Genomic DNA, 20,921 nt, shown 5'->3' with positions numbered 1-20,921 from the left:
TTATGAAAACTGTCTTATATAGAATCGATGTTTCATTGTTGTAATCGTGTTCGTCGGTTATAGAGCTCCGCAAATATACCTTTTTGTGTGAGTAATTAAATAGTGTAAAAAAACAAACAATAGCTTCTAGTTTAGTATAAGACTAGTGGACCCGGTCAAGCTTCGCTTTGACTTATTTACTTATTTATTTGCACTTCTTCCCTACACTACCCTAATCCTACTCCTACCACTACCTTACCCTACCCCTACCCTAGCCCTACCCTACCTTACCCTACCCCTACTCTACACCCACCCTACCCATACCTTACACCTACCATACCCCTACCCTACTTCTCAAAAAATTTGATAAAAGACAACCGATTTTGTGCAAACTTCACTTAGAGAATAAATCTTAGAAATTGTTTTCGGAAATAAAAACTTTAATTTACACAAAATAAATTTATGAACGCACGCGATAATGTTAATTATTTGTCAGTATTTCTGAACGCACGTATAAATGTCAATCATTACAGTATTTGACAGGATGGACAACAAATATTTGACAGGTACTAAACAAAGTAACATTTATGGAAAATTATTCATCGTTCATATTTATTTATTCTTCAAAGTTTATTGTTTTTAAGATGTATTCTGCTATTCTAGGCGGAGACAAATCCAACGAATCAAAAACCATGAAAATCAGTCCAGCAGGTCTCGAGTTATAAGTGTTGTAACAAACACGACTTTCTTTTATATATATGGATAAAATATACTTACTTATTAAAAACTCGTTATCGTCAAATTACAGACAATATTGTTTGTGAATTTAGGTACGATACTGGTCTTAAATAATTATTATTAGTCTGAGACGTATTGCTTTGTTCCCGATAAATAAGACTGGATCAACTGAATACCTACATAAAAAACTACTAAACGAAACTACACTACAGCACTACACATTACTTAATGAATGTACTTTTTTCTATGTTCTTCTTATATTCTTAAATCACGCCAAAATTTATGTCATGTAATCCCTCGACTATATTGTAATAGTACCCTCTAAATTTTATTCTAAACCGACTGAAAATTAATCAATGAAAGTTAGTGAATGACCTAATTTGACCTTTGGTCATCCTTTGACAAAGACTTTGTACAGAAATCATTCACTCATTTCAAATATAAATTACAAAAATGTTACTAGTTAATTTTAATGTCTATGGTCAAATAAAATTTTAATAATCTTTAATTTATTTTTATTTTTATATTATTGGTAGAAATTAAATTCCAATGAATAATTTTCATGATTGAATGCTTAAAGCGAAGCGAATTTAGCTAATAATTATTAGTGTTTTAAAAAATGAGTCATTCATATTATGAAAAATTAATATTGAGTTTTATAATTAAATATTTTATTCATGGTACCTACCTGCTTACTTACCTGCAATTTGCAATGAATAAAGATTGAAAATTGATAAAACGTAAAATACGTACGAAAATAGTAAGCGTGTGAATAATAAAAGTAGCAATACAGGAATAACATACCTAATATACTGACAAAACCCACAAATATAAGTACAACAATAAGTAAGCAAATTCTGCAGGATCTATATACTACCAAGTATCAACATCGTGGTTTCCATAGAAACATATCTGCCTAAACACGCTTTGCTTTGGGTACATCGGCTCTTCCTTTTTTTAAGCTAAAGCCTAGGGATTTTGTTTTAATTAATAAATTATCTAGTGAAAACTATAACAATAGTTCCAAGTAATTATAATTGGTTAATGATTTGCTTTATCAAATTGAATAATAATAATAAAACGAATGGAACTGAAAAATAATTACCAAGGTAGGTACATAGACAAAGCATTTAGTGTAAGTAATTATTTTCTATTTATGTAGGTATCTAACAATAATTTGCAATGACACATACATGCACACATTTATCATTGCCGATAATACCTAATTTATAATAGATAACAATAATTCAATAATTGATTGAAGATTTGTAGTCCTGTATTTCACATTTTCAACTGCCTTAGTTTAGAAAAAAGTAAGGTTTTAACTTAGGTACGTACCTATAAACATATGTTTGAAACAAAATTATAATCATAATTCGTAATACATACTTTCTAGGTACCTATGTCGTAAATATCTCGCGGAGTCGTTTAAAAAAATTTAAATGTAAGTAACTTTGATTTACTTTTATTTCTGTAACACATTGTTCGTAAATCATAAATCTTTTTTCGAGAAAGTAGAGTTAAACATATAATAAAATATATAAAGATACGTAAATAGGGAAACAAATTATTACTTCTAACCAAAACTTGTAATTGGCATAAATCTTTATAGAAAACTTATTTACTTGAAGCTGTAGGTACTTAAATACTTATGGCCCAATATACAACAATAGTAGATTCTTATAAGAATTGCTTGAAGTCATTTAAATTCCAAATTAATTTAAATTACAAATTAAGTATAAAAAATATTATACTTAATTGCAAATATTTATACGATTTATGTAAAGGTACGAAAATATTTACTAAGTATATAATATAATTCTCCTAGAATTACCTGTGGTGTAATGTTATTTATAAACCTGTACAGACTCGATAGTCGCATGTAAATGTCAACGGTCTTTAACCAAACGATTGAACCTCCGTTACCAAGAGCCCCAATGACTCAGTGGTAAAAAAATTAAATATGAGATTACTTACTATAGCAACCAATTGTCCTCGTACGGTTATGCCAATCATCGGTGCAAATTTCACTTCAACTCCTGGTTCTATCACTAATTCAGCGTCTCTTTCTACCAGGAGATCATCACGAAGAAGATATGGGCTGCCCTCAGCCTTCCAAATGGTCCTTCCGCCTGCTAGTACACCACCCGGCAACTCTGTTAGCCCTAAAGACTTGTTCAACAAATATGGATCCGTCTCTCCCAACCGTATCTCCTGCCCGTTACACCACACAAAGCACAAAAACACTGTAAACACAGTCCGCCACTTATATTTTGTGTCACTAAACTGGCTATGTCTCTTTTGCACACCCATTTCGTTGGAATACATTCTTAAATCTAAAATATAATAGCTAATCTGATTTCATACTAACTGCTGTATTTTCGAGCTTTAACATTTAACACACCTCGGCAAACACTGAACAGGTATGCAACTATGCAGTCTCCTTAATTCAGTCATGATGGGTTTCATAAAAAAACGCAAATATTAACTTAAGTAAAATCAACTTTTTCTTTAGTTTAATATATAAGAAATAGTTTGTTTGATAAAATCGTACCAAAACAATTGAACAAAGGTGGGGCCGTTTAGTTACTCGGAAAATAAACGAAAACACGCGCCACCGCGCGACCGTTGAACAGAGTAGTTGGGCCGGTTTCGTAGTTCCCTCCTCCCTACCTCTCGCCTACCTCACATGTTGTAGCTGAAGGCAAAGCCTCCTCCCCTCTACGTTACCTATACGTTGTGTGACGTCACAAATATTACCATTCACTCTCCTTTCACTTTGAGTGACCAAAGAACGAAGAACATTCACGTACTTCGATCATTAAATTTTCATGCATCTTATTTCTTTTTAAAACTGCTAAAACATACTTTTAGTAATTGGTAAATTCCAAATTAATTGTTTTTTAATTTTTTAATATGTAAATATGAATGTATTTTATCATTTTATGAGACTTGCAACACTTTTCGTATTTCATTCGTTCCCGTGTGCGTCGTTTTCTTTACTCTTTAGTCTATGCTTTAGCGTTTGGTTCGTTCTTTCTTTACCATTCAATCATCAACTTCATTAATCCGCTTTTGATTTTTGACTAAAATATAAATTGAAATAATTTATATATCTTAAAATAAAATATAAAATATAGTTTAAGTTTAGACTAACTCTCATCCACATTAATTAAACACGTAAGTATCGCTGTATTTACCGGTGTATTTTCGATTTAACCTTACGGATGTCGTGGCATCATTATTGATGTGTCGACATTTTGTTTAGTTCGTTGTAAATTTATGTATTAATTTCGGCGCTAACAAGTGACTTGTGGTTAAATGTGATATTTTATTTTAGAAAATCACAAAAATGAGCTCGGGAGGAACTCGTGTTTACGTAGGCGGTCTGGTGGAGGGAATCAAGAAGGAGGATTTGGAGCGGGAGTTTGACAAATACGGCAAACTGAACTCAGTGTGGGTCGCATTGAACCCCCCGGGTTTCGCGTTTATTGAGTTTGAAAACATGGAGGAAGCTCAGGATGCGTGCACTGCGATGAACGGTTTCGAAATGCTAGGCGCGACATTAAAAGTAGAATTATCGAGAAAGCGAGACGGGCCACGCCGAGGCGGCGGCAACTTCAGAGGCGGCCGCGGGGGCAGTTTCAGAGGCGGGCGCTCGTTCGGGGGCTCCTCCGGGGGCGGCGGCGGCGGTGGCGGCCGCTCGTACGGCGGTGGCGGCGGCAGAGGCTTCAACCGAAACGGAAACGGTTACGGCTCCGGTAACGGAGGAGGAGGAGGCAACTTCAGATCTAGGTCGCCACTGTCTCGGTTTTAATTTAATTCTAGAATAAATTTAGGTTTAGTGTTAACGTAATCTGAAGCCTTCCAAGTGTTAATGAAATGCGATGTTTTGTTCAATACTGGGGGGTTCAATGCTTATGAGATTGGTGAAGTTGATGTCCTTGGAGGTTAAGGTGAGGTTACAATTTGTTATCCTTAATGTTTATAGGTTAGTTTGCGTCGTAATTGATGATGCATGTGCTGCTCACTCTCCCAAATATTGTTTGTGCGTCCTTTGTTTGTTACATTTTAGGTTATCAGTAGATTAGTCATGTGTTATTTATATCTGTAATAAAATGAAATGAAGCCATACAGAGAATAGGAGAAGTTTGCATTCAGAGATGTTAGTCTTCTGCATTGATTCATTGGAAGGATTATGAGATTCTGTTTTATATTTGGTAGAGTGAGTTTTAAAACAATTTGTTGTTCAGACTTGATATAACAGAACAAAGAAGTATAATTAGCTTAGCAGTAACTGTTTTATGCAAACAATAAAAGATATTTATTCAATTAATTACATAAAAGGTTACACTTATCTATTTATCAAGTTATTTGAATAACAAACAATGCTTTCAATCAAATTAGTTTTCACTTAGGTACAGTGTGTGCCAAACTTCAAATCTGCTCTGAATGTGATTTACAGCTGTGCAGAGTAATAAAACATCTCAGCAATGATAATACCTGCACAGTTACATGTAGAAACTTCAGTGTGGAATAGAAGTTTGATGCGCTGTATTTAGGTAGATATCTATATCTATCAGTGGCGAAGTGTTCATGCAAGCCGATTCTCGCCAGGTTACCTTTAAAAATGCATGCATATTCATTGTTGTACTGATATATGAGAAACGGGAGTTTGTATCACGCTATATGATTACCTTCATCTAAATTACATCCTTCGCCACTGATATCTATGATGTGCTTAACTTCTAATCAGGACCTGTAGCCGTCATATAATTTTCTTTCTTCAAGCTCTTCAAAAACTAAAATCTGATCAACTAAATGATTAGACCTATCAACAGCGAATGTTGTTTGCGGAAAGAGAATTGATATGTGACCATTGGTCACATGTCCATGGCTGTAGTGGGAGTTTTTCTCACTGCCACACAATGGACCCGACACCTGCACTGAACCTATTTAATGCTAAGATATTTGTCTATTTGATACAGGCCCTGCTCAAAATATGAAGTGTATGCCTTGCACTATGAATTAAAACATTACAACTTGTTATTATTTTCACATTTATATTTTAACAAAATTCAGCATGTTGATACTTCAGAGCTGAGTAGAAGTTTGACACTCCTTGTATCATCAATCAGTAATCATATGATGGAACAAGTAAATTACCTACCTAAGCTAGACCACTTTATTATTATAATAAACAGATCATCACAATTTTAAATGTCCTGCTGCTAAAAACAATTGCAACAAAATTGCTGTCTAGGCAGCAGTATGGTAGATAATTGTTTTTTTAGAATAGTCTCTTACAATAATACCATTTTATCAAAAGTATTTTCAATAAAGTTATTTTTATTTATTTAAAAATAAATAAAAATGAAATATACCAAGCAGGTCTAGCATTAAATCTGTCACAGTATCAAATCCGCTAACCCTAAACCTAAAAAAAACATGCAACTAATGTTATATTATCTTGTGAAATAAAATAGTCAAACGTCGACCAACATCAGCAGAGTTATCCCAGTCCCATCTCTTTTGTCCCTATGCTATAAAAGAAATGGTGATATTTCCAGATGCGCTGCTATAGGTTGATATTTGTCTAATGCTCTACACAAGATGTATTTTGGTTGCATTGACTTTTACTGAAAGACACACCTTTTTCTGATATACACACCTAGCAGTAGCAAGTTGAGATATTTGCTCAGGTGGTGTTCTCCAATATTTGTTTTTTTAATGAATCTTAACACTATTGTGTACATAATAATACTGCCCAAACTTATTATATTCAATTCTGTACTGCAATAATATATGCTACTTGATCAAGTTTTTAACTTCTACAAAGAAAGTATCTAAGCCTTGTACAGACTCACAGTGCAGGTGCAATTTTTATTGTGTGATAGTGAATTAATAATGAGCAGATATCAAGCCCATATTGGGCTCACTGCTGAGCTCGAGTCTCCTCTCAGAATGAGAGGGGTTAGGCTAATAGTCCACCACGCTGGCCCAACCCACATCAAGACTTGTGACATAGGTGTAGGAATTGAGGGGACATTGATATTGCTCATCAATGATCGCCTTCACTGATCATGTTGATCTCCATACCCAGCTATATTTGGTAGGATCGTACTGCAGTAATTTTGTATTTTACTCCCCTGCTGCTAGACCCGTTCTAATATTGCAGCAATTGTTAGGTCACATTTAGTCACTTTTATGGTGCTCTTTAGGTATGTTTGTTTTCAACAGGTAACCTCTATAATTTTATTCTCGTGTAAGAAGTCCAGACAATATGTCAAAATACCCACATTCTCGGGGCGTTTTTTCATTCATTTCTCATGTGTTTGCGTAGGGCTTCCATGTGGAATAGAATGACGAAGACTCATTGACCCTAGTTAATTAAGAATGCATTGCAAGTCATTGTGTAAAATACTATGATTTTTTATGATAAATATCTTCCTGTGAGATAGGAGACCAGTGAACATAGTATTTTTTTCCTGACTTTCTCTGTCTAAAATCTGAGTAGTAAAATGTATATCATTTTACTTCTCATCTAATTAGCCCATTTTGATGACCAAACACAATGTGTGAGCTCAATGAGTCATGAAACTAAAACTGTCAATTTGTTTTAACGGTTTATTTGATAAGACAATGGCCAGTTAAAGTTAATTTATCTCTTGTCATTAAAACTCACTTATGTACTCATTATTGAAGTAATGCATCAGAATTGTAGCTAACATCTACATTGTTGAACCCAAAATTGTTGTAGAGTAGGTATAATAATTAATTAGTAAATTGTCTGGTGTCATTAAGTAAGAGTTTCTAGTTCTTCTCCAACCCTATCTATCAGATATCACAAAATGTTATTTAAAATAATATTACATATAACTATTTGTTCTAAGCTTATTAATCACATTTATTTTCATTATTTTAAGAAAAAGTTAATTGTGATTATTGTGTGAAATTACTAGTGATTTATACCCTCAATTTTAATTTTTTTGTTGGTAAACAGTGCACATAGACTATGGCTTAAGTATATATGACATTTCTCAGTTGATTTGAAGTTTATTCAATTAGGTTTAATTAGACATCAAGCGGGTTGCAGGTTTACATATTATGTTGATATTTATGCATATATAGCCAAAAAAATTACGTAAATTAAATGTAAGTTTTAATAGGTTGGTAATAAAGACCAAAATAGTGAATGGGCCAGCAGGTGTGCTATCTACTTGTTCCGTTGTTGTCTGACATTTACTATAAATAAAAATATTTTAGCATAAAAACTACTATAACCCTCAGATGACATTATTAATGTTAAGTCATGTTTTTATTAATTGTAATTATTACCTTGTTTCAGGTCAATGGAATAATTCTAAACTGAATACCACAAGCAATACATCTTTAAATAAGAAACAAAATGAACAATCTTCAGTATATCTTTAACATTTAACCTAAGCACCTAATGGGCTAAGTTTCCTTATTGTATAAATAAATAAAAAACACAAATTCCAATTCATAATCTTTTTTTTAATTATATTGTTTCATACAAAAAAGTGTTTTATAAATATTTTCTAACTTATCTTAAAAGAAAAAATCTTATAAGTTTGTAAAATTGTTGATCACTGAAAACGGCCTGAACAGATTTTGACATTTGGTTAAGATATACTCTGATATCCAGAGAGAGACGAATATTTTAGCATTCCATGGATTCACCGTGCAGGTCCATGGCGTGGTAAAATCTCCGAGCAGTCTTGGACTTGTGACTACAGGAGGTAGGGTTAAGGAATTCCTTGACAATCGACTAACACCCCCTCCAAAGCCAATTCACTAACTTTGACATATGTTAGTTGACGAAATTTAATTTCTTAAAAATGTAACAAAATGAGTGAGGTTCTATGTAACAAATGTTATCCGGTACTAGTGGATATCATACAGTAGGTAGGTGACATTTCTCAAATTGATTTGATGTTTAAATGTTGATAATAAACACCAAAATTGTAAATTGACTACCTGGTAATATTAGCTGGAGTATTAAATTTTATGCTGGTCTCGGCTATCAAAAAAAGGAAACTCATGTTATTTTCTCTGGATATTATAAGGCTTAGTTTAAAGTAATATCCTCATAATCAGCCTATTACACGGCCGGGTATCCATAAAGGATGTGGGGAGGGGGGGGGGGGGGGTCTCAGACCCACCACACTGCTATAATGTGGGTTCGTGGGGTGGGGCAGTATTTTAACAATCTCAATTCACGATACAGACAAAAGTCGAAAGCAGACGAAGCACAGATTGAAAAATAAGAAATAATGGGCATCGTATTTGCTTTGCGTATAGCTTCCCTTCTCAACTCGCATCGCTCTAGCTCGAGCTCAAGTAACCGACGCGAGGGCACTGCTAAGGGGGGGGGGGGGCTGTTTCCCCTCCCGCCCGTACCTCGCTACGCCCATGACTATCAGAGGGCCTAGTGGCCTATGGAATTGAAGCAGTTGTGTAGTACTGGCACTAGATGGCACTGTGTCAGTTCCTTGGAAATTCGCAACGGCACTGCTGGGGGGGGTCTGAGAATGTTGAATAAAGAAAAACTGTTCTGTACAAAACATCCCAACTTCCGCAGTTTAGCATAATACAACTTCAGAAGGGACTACAATTTTGGCAGAGTATACAACTTGGTGGGGCGGCAGAGTCGATTGCCACATTCTAACGAAGTGGGTACTTAAACATTTTTTATTGCTAAAGCCAGCTAGAAATACTAAGACATGATTGAATAATATAATGCAGCTATGGACTAAGTTTACTTGGACAATATTGTAAATAAAATCACACAAATCTTGCTGAGCAAGAAGTTTATGGACAATTAATTTAATGATCTATTCTGTCTATAAAATTCTTTGTCTGCGATACAATCGAATTTGGATGTTTATTATATTGCGTCACAAGAGTTGTTTAGTGCTGTTCAAAGTACCTAATAAAGAATTCTTAGTGATCGATATTATAATAAAATTGATCTTGATCTTGACATCTATTAAAATCTTTACTAAATGACTATTGACGTCAAGTATAAGACAGACAGTTTTTCTTGAAATATTCAATATTTGTAAGTATTTATTTACAAAGATTAAATAGACACTGTTGGGTTTTAGACTTAAATTGAAATTAAAATTCATTTATTTCAAGTATGCCTTGTTTATAATAAACATTTTTGAAATACAGGCCTAATGTCTGCAGTGTACTTATGTATGTATATTATTCAATACATGAGACCCTTCACTGAGTGTCAATGACATCATTTTTGCGATTGTCTCCCACTGAGAGAGAAAAGTTAGTGCACCTGTGTACACACACCAACTTGTGCACTATTTTGTACTGTATTACATCGATATAAATCGTAAAATGGGCCCCTCCATACTAAAGAACGCACAATTTTATGTCATTACCCAAAGACGTGCACGCACATCTTATCTTAGCACATGTGAGTGACGTGGACTTAAAAAAATATTAACTGTTTTTTCCTTAATTATGCCTTAGTGTTCATTTTTAACCGAATTCCAAAAAGGAAGGTTCTACGTTCGGCTGTATGTATGTTTTTTTTTTGGAAGTGTAAAAACATAAGCCACAACATGAATAAAGAGATTAAACGTGTTACGATTGATGACGTACTCAATGTGCGAAACCATGACAATTCCGCGACGCTTTGAGGCCCATCTAACGATCTACGATCGATGCGTTATTATACTCGTACAAAATCAAGATTAACCACGAAATTCCGATTCATATTTACAAAGGACTACTTAAGCAGGCCATTAGTAACTCCATTTTGTTCAAAAAGTTTTTTCCCTCCATTTTCTCCAATTTGACCTCCTTGAAGGCGCCGCCCAAGTTCTCCCACTTCTTGTCTTGCACCAGCTCGCTCACGAAGAAGTCTTTGCGTGGCGACTGAGCTATGAACACTTGGATGCCGACGGACGGTTCGCATCTTATTGCTATCATTCTGTCACCTGCAAAGAAAAATACATTTTAAAAAGGTATAACAATATTTAGGACCTTCAGTAGTGCTTTAGGAAAAATAAAAGTTTAAATAAATTCAAAAGCAGCCATGTTTTTTACTGCAAAGCAGCATTACTGTGTCTGAAGTGTATGGCTTTCAGGCGCACTGGTGAAAAGGGTAAAAAAAAAACCTAATAATAAAAAATGGTTAACATAGCGTATCTAACGCTACGTTAACCATATATTTAATTTTCTTTTCACGCCAGCTCTAACTTTAACTCCTCTTTGTCATGTTAAAATAATTATTGGCGGTAGTTTCACATTTTTTTGCAAATTACTCTAGTTACAGGGTTTTTTTTCTGCACAAAATGATATAAAATGTAGGTTTTATTATATACTGTGAGTGGTTTATTTGTTTCATTAAAATACAATTTATTAATAATTATCAAAATTTTAACAAAATTCTCATTATTATCAACTCATATTCAGCTCACTGCTGAGCTCAAGTCTGCTCTTAGAATGAGAGGGGTTAGGCCAAATGGCTCACGCTAGCCCAATGCGGATTGGCAGACTTCACATACGCAAACAACTAAGAAAATTCTCTGGTATGCAGCTTGTCCTTAAAGCTAACAACAAAGTATATATAGCTTGGCAAACTCGTTCGTAACACTGCCGATGGTCCGCGCGGGCCGGGAGGGGGTAGCGATGCCCCGCGCAGTCCCCCCCCCCCCGTGGCCCGCATATCACGGGAGTGTCAGCTATAGTACATACAACAGACAACAGAGGTGGCTGGCTCCAGCTTACAAATCGTAGAGCTATTGTCACTTACCATTGGGTGAAGCCAGCAAGCACGAGGAGGCGTTGCCGAGCGGCTCCACAGGCCCGGAGCCGAGGTGCGAGCTGCTGGCCAGCAGCTGCCAGCCCATGCAGCGCCCCACCGCTTGCACGGCCGTCATTTGGTGCTGGTATATCTGGGTAATATGCCATTCAAGTTAACTACATCTGACTGTAGAGAATAATCATCTAAAGGTTTTTTTTTATTCTTTACAAATTAGCCCTTGACTAAAACTCACTTGTTGATAAAAAACCCAGAAATCCTCAATCGGTCCAGTCAGGGATCGAACCTAGGACCTCCGTCTTGTAAGTCCACTGCGCCACGGAGGCCATCGGAGCTTTTGGAGCTTTTTATTCTTGGAGCTTTTATCCGAGCCAAGCTTCTGTCATAGTATCGCGTTTCGCGTGTTTTTTTTTTCATTATAACCAATGAGTATAAATGCAGCACACGAGACAAGTCTGACATCTTCATGAAGAATATCTTTGACGAGTACCGAATAGTGAGATAAAAGTAGCTTATGTCCTGCACCACCAGCGACGTGCGGCACACCGCGTCGTACCTGTCGGTGCACACAATACCGTGACTGTACCTGGCAGTATATGAGGTCCCGCAGCTCCTGCAGCTCGTAGGAGAGATGGCGCACCTTGCCGTCGCGGCAGATGCACTTCAGCGTCTTCTCGCCCACGTGCACCACCAGCGACGTGCGGCACACCGCGTCGTACCTGTCGGTGCACACAATACCGTGACTGTACCTGGCAGTATATGAGGTCCCGCAGCTCCTGCAGCTCGTAGGAGAGATGGCGCACCTTGCCGTCGCGGCAGATGCACTTCAGCGTCTTCTCGCCCACGTGCACCACCAGCGACGTGCGGCACACCGCGTCGTACCTGTCGGTGCACACAATACCGTGACTGTACCTGGCAGTATATGAGGTCCCGCAGCTCCTGCAGCTCGTAGGAGAGATGGCGCACCTTGCCGTCGCGGCAGATGCACTTCAGCGTCTTCTCGCCCACGTGCACCACCAGCGACGTGCGGCACACCGCGTCGTACCTGTCGGTGCACACAATACCGTGACTGTACCTGGCAGTATATGAGGTCCCGCAGGAGCTCTCATAAGTAAGCTTAAAGTAGGCCTTGTCATGAACATGGTATGAGCAAAAACTAAGCTCATGACAAACAGAAAATAATACAAACAACACAGCATATGTGGAGCATTGCCCGCACCTAAAATGACAAATAAACTCTCGAGCACCATACAATAAAATATACTTATAGTAAAGTAGACACTATTAACCCTACACCCATTGGTCACAAGTCCGGGCCTCTGTTCAAAGGTTTTCTCTGCCACACAATGGACCTGGCACCCGCAGGGTGCATCCATGGGATGCCAAGATATTTGTCTCTCTTGTAGTCTACACCATATTTTATACAAGCTCCTTATGTATCATGGTTATATGGTTATAGGACAAGCTCTCTTTTAAAAATTAAGATTCATTTATTTAACCCTAGAATACTAATATAAATTTACCACAGTTTAATACTAATGATCGCTTGGGAGGCTACTTTTTATATAAAAGTCTGGTAAAAATAAAATACTTCTCTATTTTTACTTATTTGGCATGAATATTACTATTCGATATATAAACTTTTTAAAACGCTTAATTAAACTTATGGTAGCATCACAGTTTTGTGTACAAACTAATTTGAAGTTAGCCTTTCATTCATTTGTGACATGAACTACGTAGATCGTAACCTATCCGATGTTTCTTTTGATCAGACGCAGAGGGCAAAACAATAAGACTTTCAGGTGAAAGCACAATTTGATTCGCGGGCGCGTTTTTGAAATAACCGGAAAAAACTGACCGCGCGCAGCCTATCAGGCGATGTTTAGTATTCTAGGGTTAAGTAGTTAAGATTCTCTAACTGAAACCGTGAAATATAAAGGAAAGACACTTTACCCATACGCCATGATGTTGATTTTGACACAGGACTGTGTGGGACTGTTCAGCGCATTCCAGTGTGACACTATCAGGGGGTCTTTCACCTGAAAAAATAAGCGATACTTATTAAACTAATGGAAACATAAAGTTCTACATCTAAGCCGGTTGGCTATAGAGTACCTTGCTCCAGACTGGAGGGGGCAAGGTACTCTATTTGCCAGCGATAGCCAGTTATTTAGTTATTTAGTTAGCTATAAGCTATATGTTTAGAATTTATTTTTGTAATGTGTGGCACTGCCTAAAAATAAAGATATTTTTTTTTTTATTTCACATTTTTCTTTTTTTTGTGCTCAGTTTATAGTCAAGCGACTGATCACTGATAGATGTACTATCAGTGATCAGTCGCTTGACTATAAACTAAATTTTTCATAGCAGATAATGTTATTTCCCATTTTATAAAAGCAGAAAATATGTCAGCGCATACTTCTACCGGAGTTTAAACTGTTGTTACTATGGAAGATAGCAGGTTTTAAGGATCCAGACCCTCAAACATTTAGGTATAAATATAAAGTGTACTTTTTTATATTTTCTTAGTCAAAAAATGAAAAACTAGCGGACGCCCGCGACTTCGTCCGTGTGGAATTTAGTTTTTCACAATGGATATAATGGATTATGGATTTTTCCGGGATGTTATTTGGCTAATAATATTACAAACGACGAACGATAACGAACGGGCGAAGCACGTCGCGCAGCGTGTGCAAAAGCGTCCGATCCGAGCGGCGACGCTCGCCTGTTTAAGAGTGTGCAATATATAGTTTGGTGGTTACAAATGGTTCTGGATCTCAGATTCTGGAAAAGTTAGGAGCCTGATATTTGGGTAAATGATATTTCAAAGTGTTAGCTTCGTTATGACTATACAAAATACACACTTTGTAAAACTTTTCTCGATAGTTTATTTTTTGAAAAATACATGTTTTGCTCACATTTTGCTTTCAATCTCAAGAAAAGCAAACTTTTTTTTCTTAAATTTTTGTTTTGTATACAAAATCAGGTATATATCTTGAACATGGCCATTTTGTTTTTCGTTATGTTGTTTAATTTACCTACTTGCAATTAGGTGAAAATGGTTTTGGCGCTCACGTCATAAAATTTGCGTCGCGTGTCAATCGCTCCGTGCTTTTCACTCACGCGAAAGTCATAATTCGGCGTCTCGCTTGCGCTTCGAATTTTATCCATATCGTAACGACGCGCTGCGCGCTCTTAAGTCACACCCCAGGGTGACGCGACTATATACCTGTACGTTTGCGCTAAAACACGGAGTGCGCCAGGCCTAGTTCTGTGCAAGTCACACTTACCTCTTTAGCGATGGTGTCGAGCACGTACTCGCTGCGCCGGCGCATGAAAAAGTGCTGCGCCTGCTGGATGATCTGCTCCAGCAGCGACTGTTCCTTGCTCATCTCCAGCAGCTCGTAGCGGTCGGCGGCCATCGGACCTGCAACCGTTAGCTTAAGTAAGAGGAGGTTTTAAAGGTTCGGCGATGCACTTCGCTAGAGGACATAATTAGGTATCTATATTAATATTATAAAGCTGAAGAGTATGTTTGTTTGTTTGGTTGAACATGTTAGCCTCAGGAACTGCTGGACCGATTTGAACAATTCTTTCAGTGTTAGATAGCGCATTTATCGAGGAAGGCTATATGTATATTATCCCCGTATTTCTACGGAAACGGGAACTACGCGGCGTCAGCTAGTTTTATAAAATATAGTACCTACGTAATAGTGTCTCTAATGTATAAAACTCTACCAAACGACCTGTAGGAATTAATGTGATATGATTTGAGGTTTTTATATTGAGAAGATTACGAAAAACATCGTTACAGGATAGCGCTACACCGGCCAGCGAGCGGCGCTTGGAGGGTCCCAGCGGGCCGGAGGCGGGGTGCGGGAAGGGGTGGTGTGTGTTGGAGTGGTACACGGCTGATGCAGAGAGTGCTGCAGCTCGTGGTAGAGATGTACTCACCGGCCAGCGAGCGGCGCTTGGAGGGTCCCAGCGGGCCGGAGGCGGGGTGCGGGAAGGGGTGGTGCGTGTTGGAGTGGTACACGGCTGATGCAGAGAGTGCTGCAGCTCGTGGTAGAGATGTACTCACCGGCCAGCGAGCGGCGCTTGGAGGGTCCCAGCGGGCCGGAGGCGGGGTGCGGGAAGGGGTGGTGCGTGTTGGAGTGGTACACGGCTGATGCAGAGAGTGCTGCAGCTCGTGGTAGAGATGTACTCACCGGCCAGCGAGCGGCGCTTGGAGGGTCCCAGCGGGCCGGAGGCGGGGTGCGGGAAGGGGTGGTGCGTGTTGGAGTGGTACACGGCTGATGCAGAGAGTGCTGCAGCTCGTGGTAGAGATGTACTCACCGGCCAGCGAGCGGCGCTTGGAGGGTCCCAGCGGGCCGGAGGCGGGGTGCGGGAAGGGGTGGTGCGTGTTGGAGTGGTACACGGCTGATGCAGAGAGTGCTGCAGCTCGTGGTAGAGATGTACTCACCGGCCAGCGAGCGGCGCTTGGAGGGTCCCAGCGGGCCGGAGGCGGGGTGCGGGAAGGGGTGGTGCGTGTTGGAGTGGTACACGGCTGATGCAGAGAGTGCTGCAGCTCGTGGTAGAGATGTACTCACCGGCCAGCGAGCGGCGCTTGGAGGGTCCCAGCGGGCCGGAGGCGGGGTGCGGGAAGGGGTGGTGCGTGTTGGAGTGGTACACGGCTGATGCAGAGAGTGCTGCAGCTCGTGGTAGAGATGTACTCACCGGCCAGCGAGCGGCGCTTGGAGGGTCCCAGCGGGCCGGAGGCGGGGTGCGGGAAGGGGTGGTGCGTGTTGGAGTGGTACACGGCTGATGCAGAGAGTGCTGCAGCTCGTGGTAGAGATGTACTCACCGGCCAGCGAGCGGCGCTTGGAGGGTCCCAGCGGGCCGGAGGCGGGGTGCGGGAAGGGGTGGTGCGTGTTGGAGTGGTACACGGCTGATGCAGAGAGTGCTGCAGCTCGTGGTAGAGATGTACTCACCGGCCAGCGAGCGGCGCTTGGAGGGTCCCAGCGGGCCGGAGGCGGGGTGCGGGAAGGGGTGGTGCGTGTTGGAGTGGTACACGGCTGATGCAGAGAGTGCTGCAGCTCGTGGTAGAGATGTACTCACCGGCCAGCGAGCGGCGCTTGGAGGGTCCCAGCGGGCCGGAGGCGGGGTGCGGGAAGGGGTGGTGCGTGTTGGAGTGGTGCACGGCTGATGCAGAGAGTGCTGCAGCTCGTGGTAGAGATGTACTCACCGGCCAGCGAGCGGCGCTTGGAGGGTCCCAGCGGGCCGGAGGCGGGGTGCGGGAAGGGGTGGTGCGTGTTGGAGTGGTGCACGGCTGATGCAGAGAGTGCTGCAGCTCGTGGTAGAGATGTACTCACCGGCCAGCGAGCGGCGCTTGGAGGGTCCCAGCGGGCCGGAGGCGGGGTGCGGGAAGGGGTGGTGCGTGTTGGAGTGGTGCACGGCGCGCAGAAGCTGGTGCAGAGAGTGCTCCAACACGTGGTCGTGCTCAGATTTGTTGCCAGATCCTTCCGACTGAAATTTGAGATTTTAATTAATTGATTTTTAATTAATAAAACATGTAAAAATATGTGACTGTTCCAATTTAAATTAATTTTTTATATACAAATATACCTTGACTCCTTCTGGATTGTTATTATTCTGGCCGTTGTTGTGACAAAGTCCAATTAACAACTGAATGCCTGGCAATACCTGAAACAACAACAATCGTCCGCGTGAATTTGGTTTTTTTACTAATCCCGCGGGAACCATAGATTTTCTGGGATAAAAAGTAGCCTATGTGTTAATCCAGAGTTAAATCTATTTCCATTCCAAATTTCAGCGAAATCGGTTTGTAGTTGCGCCGTTAAAGAATAAATAACATCCAAACAAACATCCATACAAACTTCCGCATTTATAATATTAATAAGATAAGGAAGTAGGATTATTCATTTCTGTATCATTCTGAATATTGAGCCAATTTCAGACATCTTCATTGTCTTGATATGTACAGGACTGTGTGTGAATGCGATGGACAGTTGAGTTTTTTTATACAGCAAATGTTATATTACCGTAGCCATAATCTGGTTCCCAACAACCATATGCGGTATAGAAGCGTCCAGCTGAACTGCCTCTGCCGCCAGCCTCGCGAACAGCTCTTTGCAGAACAGCACATTCTGCGCCGCCTCCAGCTTCTGCTGCCAGTGCAGTTCGGCGCCTTCGCCGGGCAGGGTGCCCGGGCAGTTCAGCGCTGATGAACTGAGGGTTGCTGTTACTACGTCTTCTTGTTCTGAAAAAGATAGGGAGTTTAAGTCATTAAGTTTATAAGCTTCATTAGCGCCTTAGTTAAGTAGGCCAATACGCGTCAAGAGATAACGAGATAATTTTGTCTCTCTTTCAAGCAATATTTATATGCTATTTTTTTGGTTGCATTGAGAATAATGGGAGCCCTAACTAGAGGTAATGAGTAACCTTGTATTAAATACTAAAATTATTTACATTAATGCTAAGCAGCTTTATTAATTGAATATTTTTTCTAATCCATAGAGTTTTATAGAATGTTTTTCAATGTTGTATTGTGCTATCTATCAAGTCTTTCTATATACTATAAGCATACTAAAAGCAGTTAAAATAGTTACCTTTCTGGCAAAGAACAGATATGAAAGCAACACCCTGGAGCTCTGGAGGGACTGTGACACGAAGAGCTGATGGGGCAGGACCGGTTGCGTTCATACTCATAGCTTGCGCTATTTGTTCTTCTGGGGCTTTTGTTACCTGTAAGTATTATAAGTATTCTAATGAAATAAAAGTTGTATGATAGAATTCTACTAAACAGATAAACTTGTATTGTTGTATGTTTTCTTATAAAATGTTATTCAAAATATATTAAGTATGTATATCTTTTTGTTCTATGCTTATTAATTAAATTATTTTCATTTCAGTTAAGAAAAACTTATAATTATTAAAATAACTAGCTATTTGTATCCTTGTACTATAGTATAGATGGAGCAATGAACTATAGAAGGCAGCAGAGGCATTGATTAGATGCAAAGTCAAAAATAGAGGCTTGACACTGCTTAAAAGCAGCCAACAGTGGGCACAATAGCTGATGATAATACAATGGTTCTTACCTCAAAAACACCAGTCTGACTAAACTTAGAGCCAGCGGTCCTGTAGCTAAGATCTCCAACAATTGTGTTTGATACTTTCTTCAGTCTCCAGTTCTGTCGTAACCTCAGTAAGTCAATGTGGAAGTCAGGCATGTTGCGGGTCATGCGCATGGTCTCGCTGGCCCGGAGTCTCTCCACCCCATTTAGTAAGACTGCTCCGGCTGCAGAGAGGGCTTTTTTACGGCCATACACTTGAACCATTGGGCGGCTCTCGATTTGCTCTGCTTGTATTGGGTCTAGCACCTAAAAAGTAATTTTTTCAATATTAATAGCACCTCAGCCTGTAATTTAATAGTCTTTCCATTTCAGTCTGTCACTGCAATTCATTAACACTAACTAATTACACTTTTAACTCCTTTTACATACATATCTTCCTTCACACACTCCAACAATCTCTTTATTGGTCCATGAATGTTGAATTTTCTTTACCAATTTTTACAAATGAAACTTGAAAAATGAAGGACTTCCCATAAAAACTTTTAACCCCTCTTTCACCCCCTTCTGATTTTAGTTTCGCAAAACCTTATATTTTATAACCTCTTACGAATTATGGTCCCAAATCACACCCAGTTTTATTTTCAATTCATACAGTACTTTCAGAGTGATACCCTGTCCACAAAAAACAGGGAGAGACAGACAAAAATTAAAAAAAAAATATTTTTGGCTTTGGTGAATTGGACCTGTTACAGTTTTATTATAAGTATATGCTACTTACCATATACCTTTTTTCCTTAGCAATACTCAAAACATCGGCCAAAACACAAACTTCAGTAAGGGCATTTCTAAGTTTATTTCTCACAGAGTCCCAAGGCCACAAACTAGACTGATACCCCGGTTCTTTGTCTTCTTCAGATTTTACATCCAAGCTGCTCTCTCCTTCCTTTTTAATGTTACAGAATTCATCTTCAGTCTTTGAGAAGTCTATCTTTTGTGCCAGTCTTGCGAGGTTCTCTGACATAGACAAAGGTCTGAAATAATTTAAGACAAGTATTATAAGGCTTACGACACTGACATAGCAATGTAAGGGGGACATAATTTTGACAAAATGGCACAAAAATTTGCCTTTTGGAAGCTTGCAATAATGATCTCCATTTCATAAGTTGGCCATTTCTTCTCATAGATTTGTGCTTCTTTCAAAACAGTGGTAGCTTATTTTGATATTCAGTATGATATATGATATAAATCAGAGATCATTGAATTAAATTTTTTAACTTTACAGTAATAATTGCAAAATCATAATCATTGGCAATTAATAGTTAAGGAAAACATACCATATGACCTCTGCTTTTAACTCCGGAGGGTGTGGGTTTGAATCCGGTCTGGGGCATGCACCTCCAACTTTTTAGTTATGTGCATTTTAAGAAATTAAATATCACGTTTCTCAAACAGTGAAGGATAAACATCGTGAGGAAACCTGCATACCAGAGATATTTCTTAATTCTCTGTGTGTGAGAAGTCTACCAATCCGCAATGGGCCAGTGTGGTGGACTATTGGCCTAACCCCTCTCATTCTGAGAGGAGACTCTAGCTCAGCAGTAAGCCGAATATGGGTTGATAATGATGAAACTATAGAAATCTGGCAATAACATATTTAATACTTACGCTTGATATATTTCTTGGCCATCATAAGTAATTTCTTGTATTTGATTTTCAATAGGAGCTTCGACCGATATGTTAACCGAGTTAGCCATAGCGTTGAAGAAACACCTAACAATATGACAAATAAAGCCTGGACCGGAGGTTTCGGTGTATATTTGTATATTTACATTTTAATCATGAGTTATTGATCAAATGAACTTGCTACATTTGTCATTTACGTACAGTTTTCTGACTTACAAGGAAAAACTAAAAAACAGAAAACTGAATTTTGCGAAAGTTAATTTACTTAATTTATTATATATTTCTTACAGAACATGAACATTATACAATTTATCACAAAATACAATTAAATTAATTTGAGTTTGACTTTAAATCGACTTGATTTTGACAGACGTCAAATAAAGTTGACTACAAATTGACGACTTTTCTCTTGAAACTCGACCACAGGTCATACACATGACATATCTATAAAATATAGAATTAGACTAGAAAAACAAGTCGAAAACTATTTCACATTTTTCTCCAAATACCTTCAAATTTGAAAAAGAATTTTTTATTTGCTGACAGATTAAAAAGTTCTATTTTAGTACAAGTATTCGAATACTTTAGTACTTTAAGGTAAATGTATCCGATCAAGTTGTGAAACAAGTGGA

The 20,921-nt window shown here is 38.9% G+C and overlaps 3 protein-coding genes and 1 long non-coding RNA gene across 6 annotated transcripts in view; 2 read left to right on the top strand and 2 right to left on the bottom strand.

Annotated features, from left to right (window-relative positions):
* LOC112048772 (protein bark beetle) overlaps positions 1 to 3,418 on the bottom strand; it is a 43,820-nt gene extending 40,402 nt beyond the window's left edge. For both annotated transcript variants that reach the window (XM_024086423.2, XM_024086432.2), the window contains exon 1: positions 2,695 to 3,418. In XM_024086423.2, the coding sequence (XP_023942191.2) occupies positions 2,695 to 3,045 (351 nt within the window). In that variant the 5' untranslated portion in view covers positions 3,046 to 3,418. The remainder of the gene's footprint in view (positions 1 to 2,694) is intronic.
* LOC112048783 (uncharacterized) lies at positions 1,544 to 2,161 on the top strand. The gene is made up of 2 exons (XR_002887044.2): positions 1,544 to 2,047; positions 2,114 to 2,161. It is a non-coding gene; the product is annotated as an uncharacterized LOC112048783 (long non-coding RNA).
* A 319-nt stretch (positions 3,419 to 3,737) lies between the features above and the next one.
* On the top strand, positions 3,738 to 8,220 carry LOC112048790 (RNA-binding protein Rsf1). The gene is made up of 3 exons (XM_024086453.2): positions 3,738 to 3,897; positions 4,058 to 4,673; positions 8,066 to 8,220. Exon 2 carries the CDS (start codon positions 4,070 to 4,072, stop codon positions 4,532 to 4,534), a length of 465 nt encoding a protein of 154 aa, XP_023942221.1. The 5' UTR covers positions 3,738 to 3,897; positions 4,058 to 4,069; the 3' UTR covers positions 4,535 to 4,673; positions 8,066 to 8,220.
* Positions 8,221 to 8,949: 729 nt separating this feature from the next.
* LOC112048797 (mediator of RNA polymerase II transcription subunit 17) lies at positions 8,950 to 20,651 on the bottom strand. Of its 2 annotated transcripts, XM_052883483.1 has the most exons (12): positions 20,272 to 20,651; positions 19,385 to 19,637; positions 18,631 to 18,912; positions 18,139 to 18,274; positions 17,572 to 17,789; positions 17,135 to 17,212; positions 16,882 to 17,035; positions 14,821 to 14,957; positions 13,484 to 13,569; positions 12,443 to 12,575; positions 11,522 to 11,663; positions 8,950 to 10,703 (listed from the first exon to the last, which is right to left on the bottom strand). In XM_052883483.1, exons 1-12 carry the CDS (start codon positions 20,358 to 20,360, stop codon positions 10,483 to 10,485), a joined length of 1,929 nt encoding a protein of 642 aa, XP_052739443.1. In that variant the 5' UTR covers positions 20,361 to 20,651; the 3' UTR covers positions 8,950 to 10,482. The 2 variants fall into 2 exon arrangements, 1 of the variants encoding a protein (XP_052739443.1); XR_008251096.1 differs by lacking the exon at positions 8,950 to 10,703 and having other exon boundaries at positions 11,526 to 11,663; positions 12,117 to 12,575.
* Between the last annotated feature and the right edge of the window lie 270 nt (positions 20,652 to 20,921).

Source organism: Bicyclus anynana, chromosome 9, assembly GCF_947172395.1.
Source record: "Bicyclus anynana chromosome 9, ilBicAnyn1.1, whole genome shotgun sequence".
NCBI lineage: Eukaryota > Metazoa > Arthropoda > Insecta > Lepidoptera > Nymphalidae > Bicyclus > Bicyclus anynana.
The sequence above is the reverse complement of the archived record's forward strand: the minus strand, read 5'-3'. Positions and strand labels throughout refer to the sequence as shown.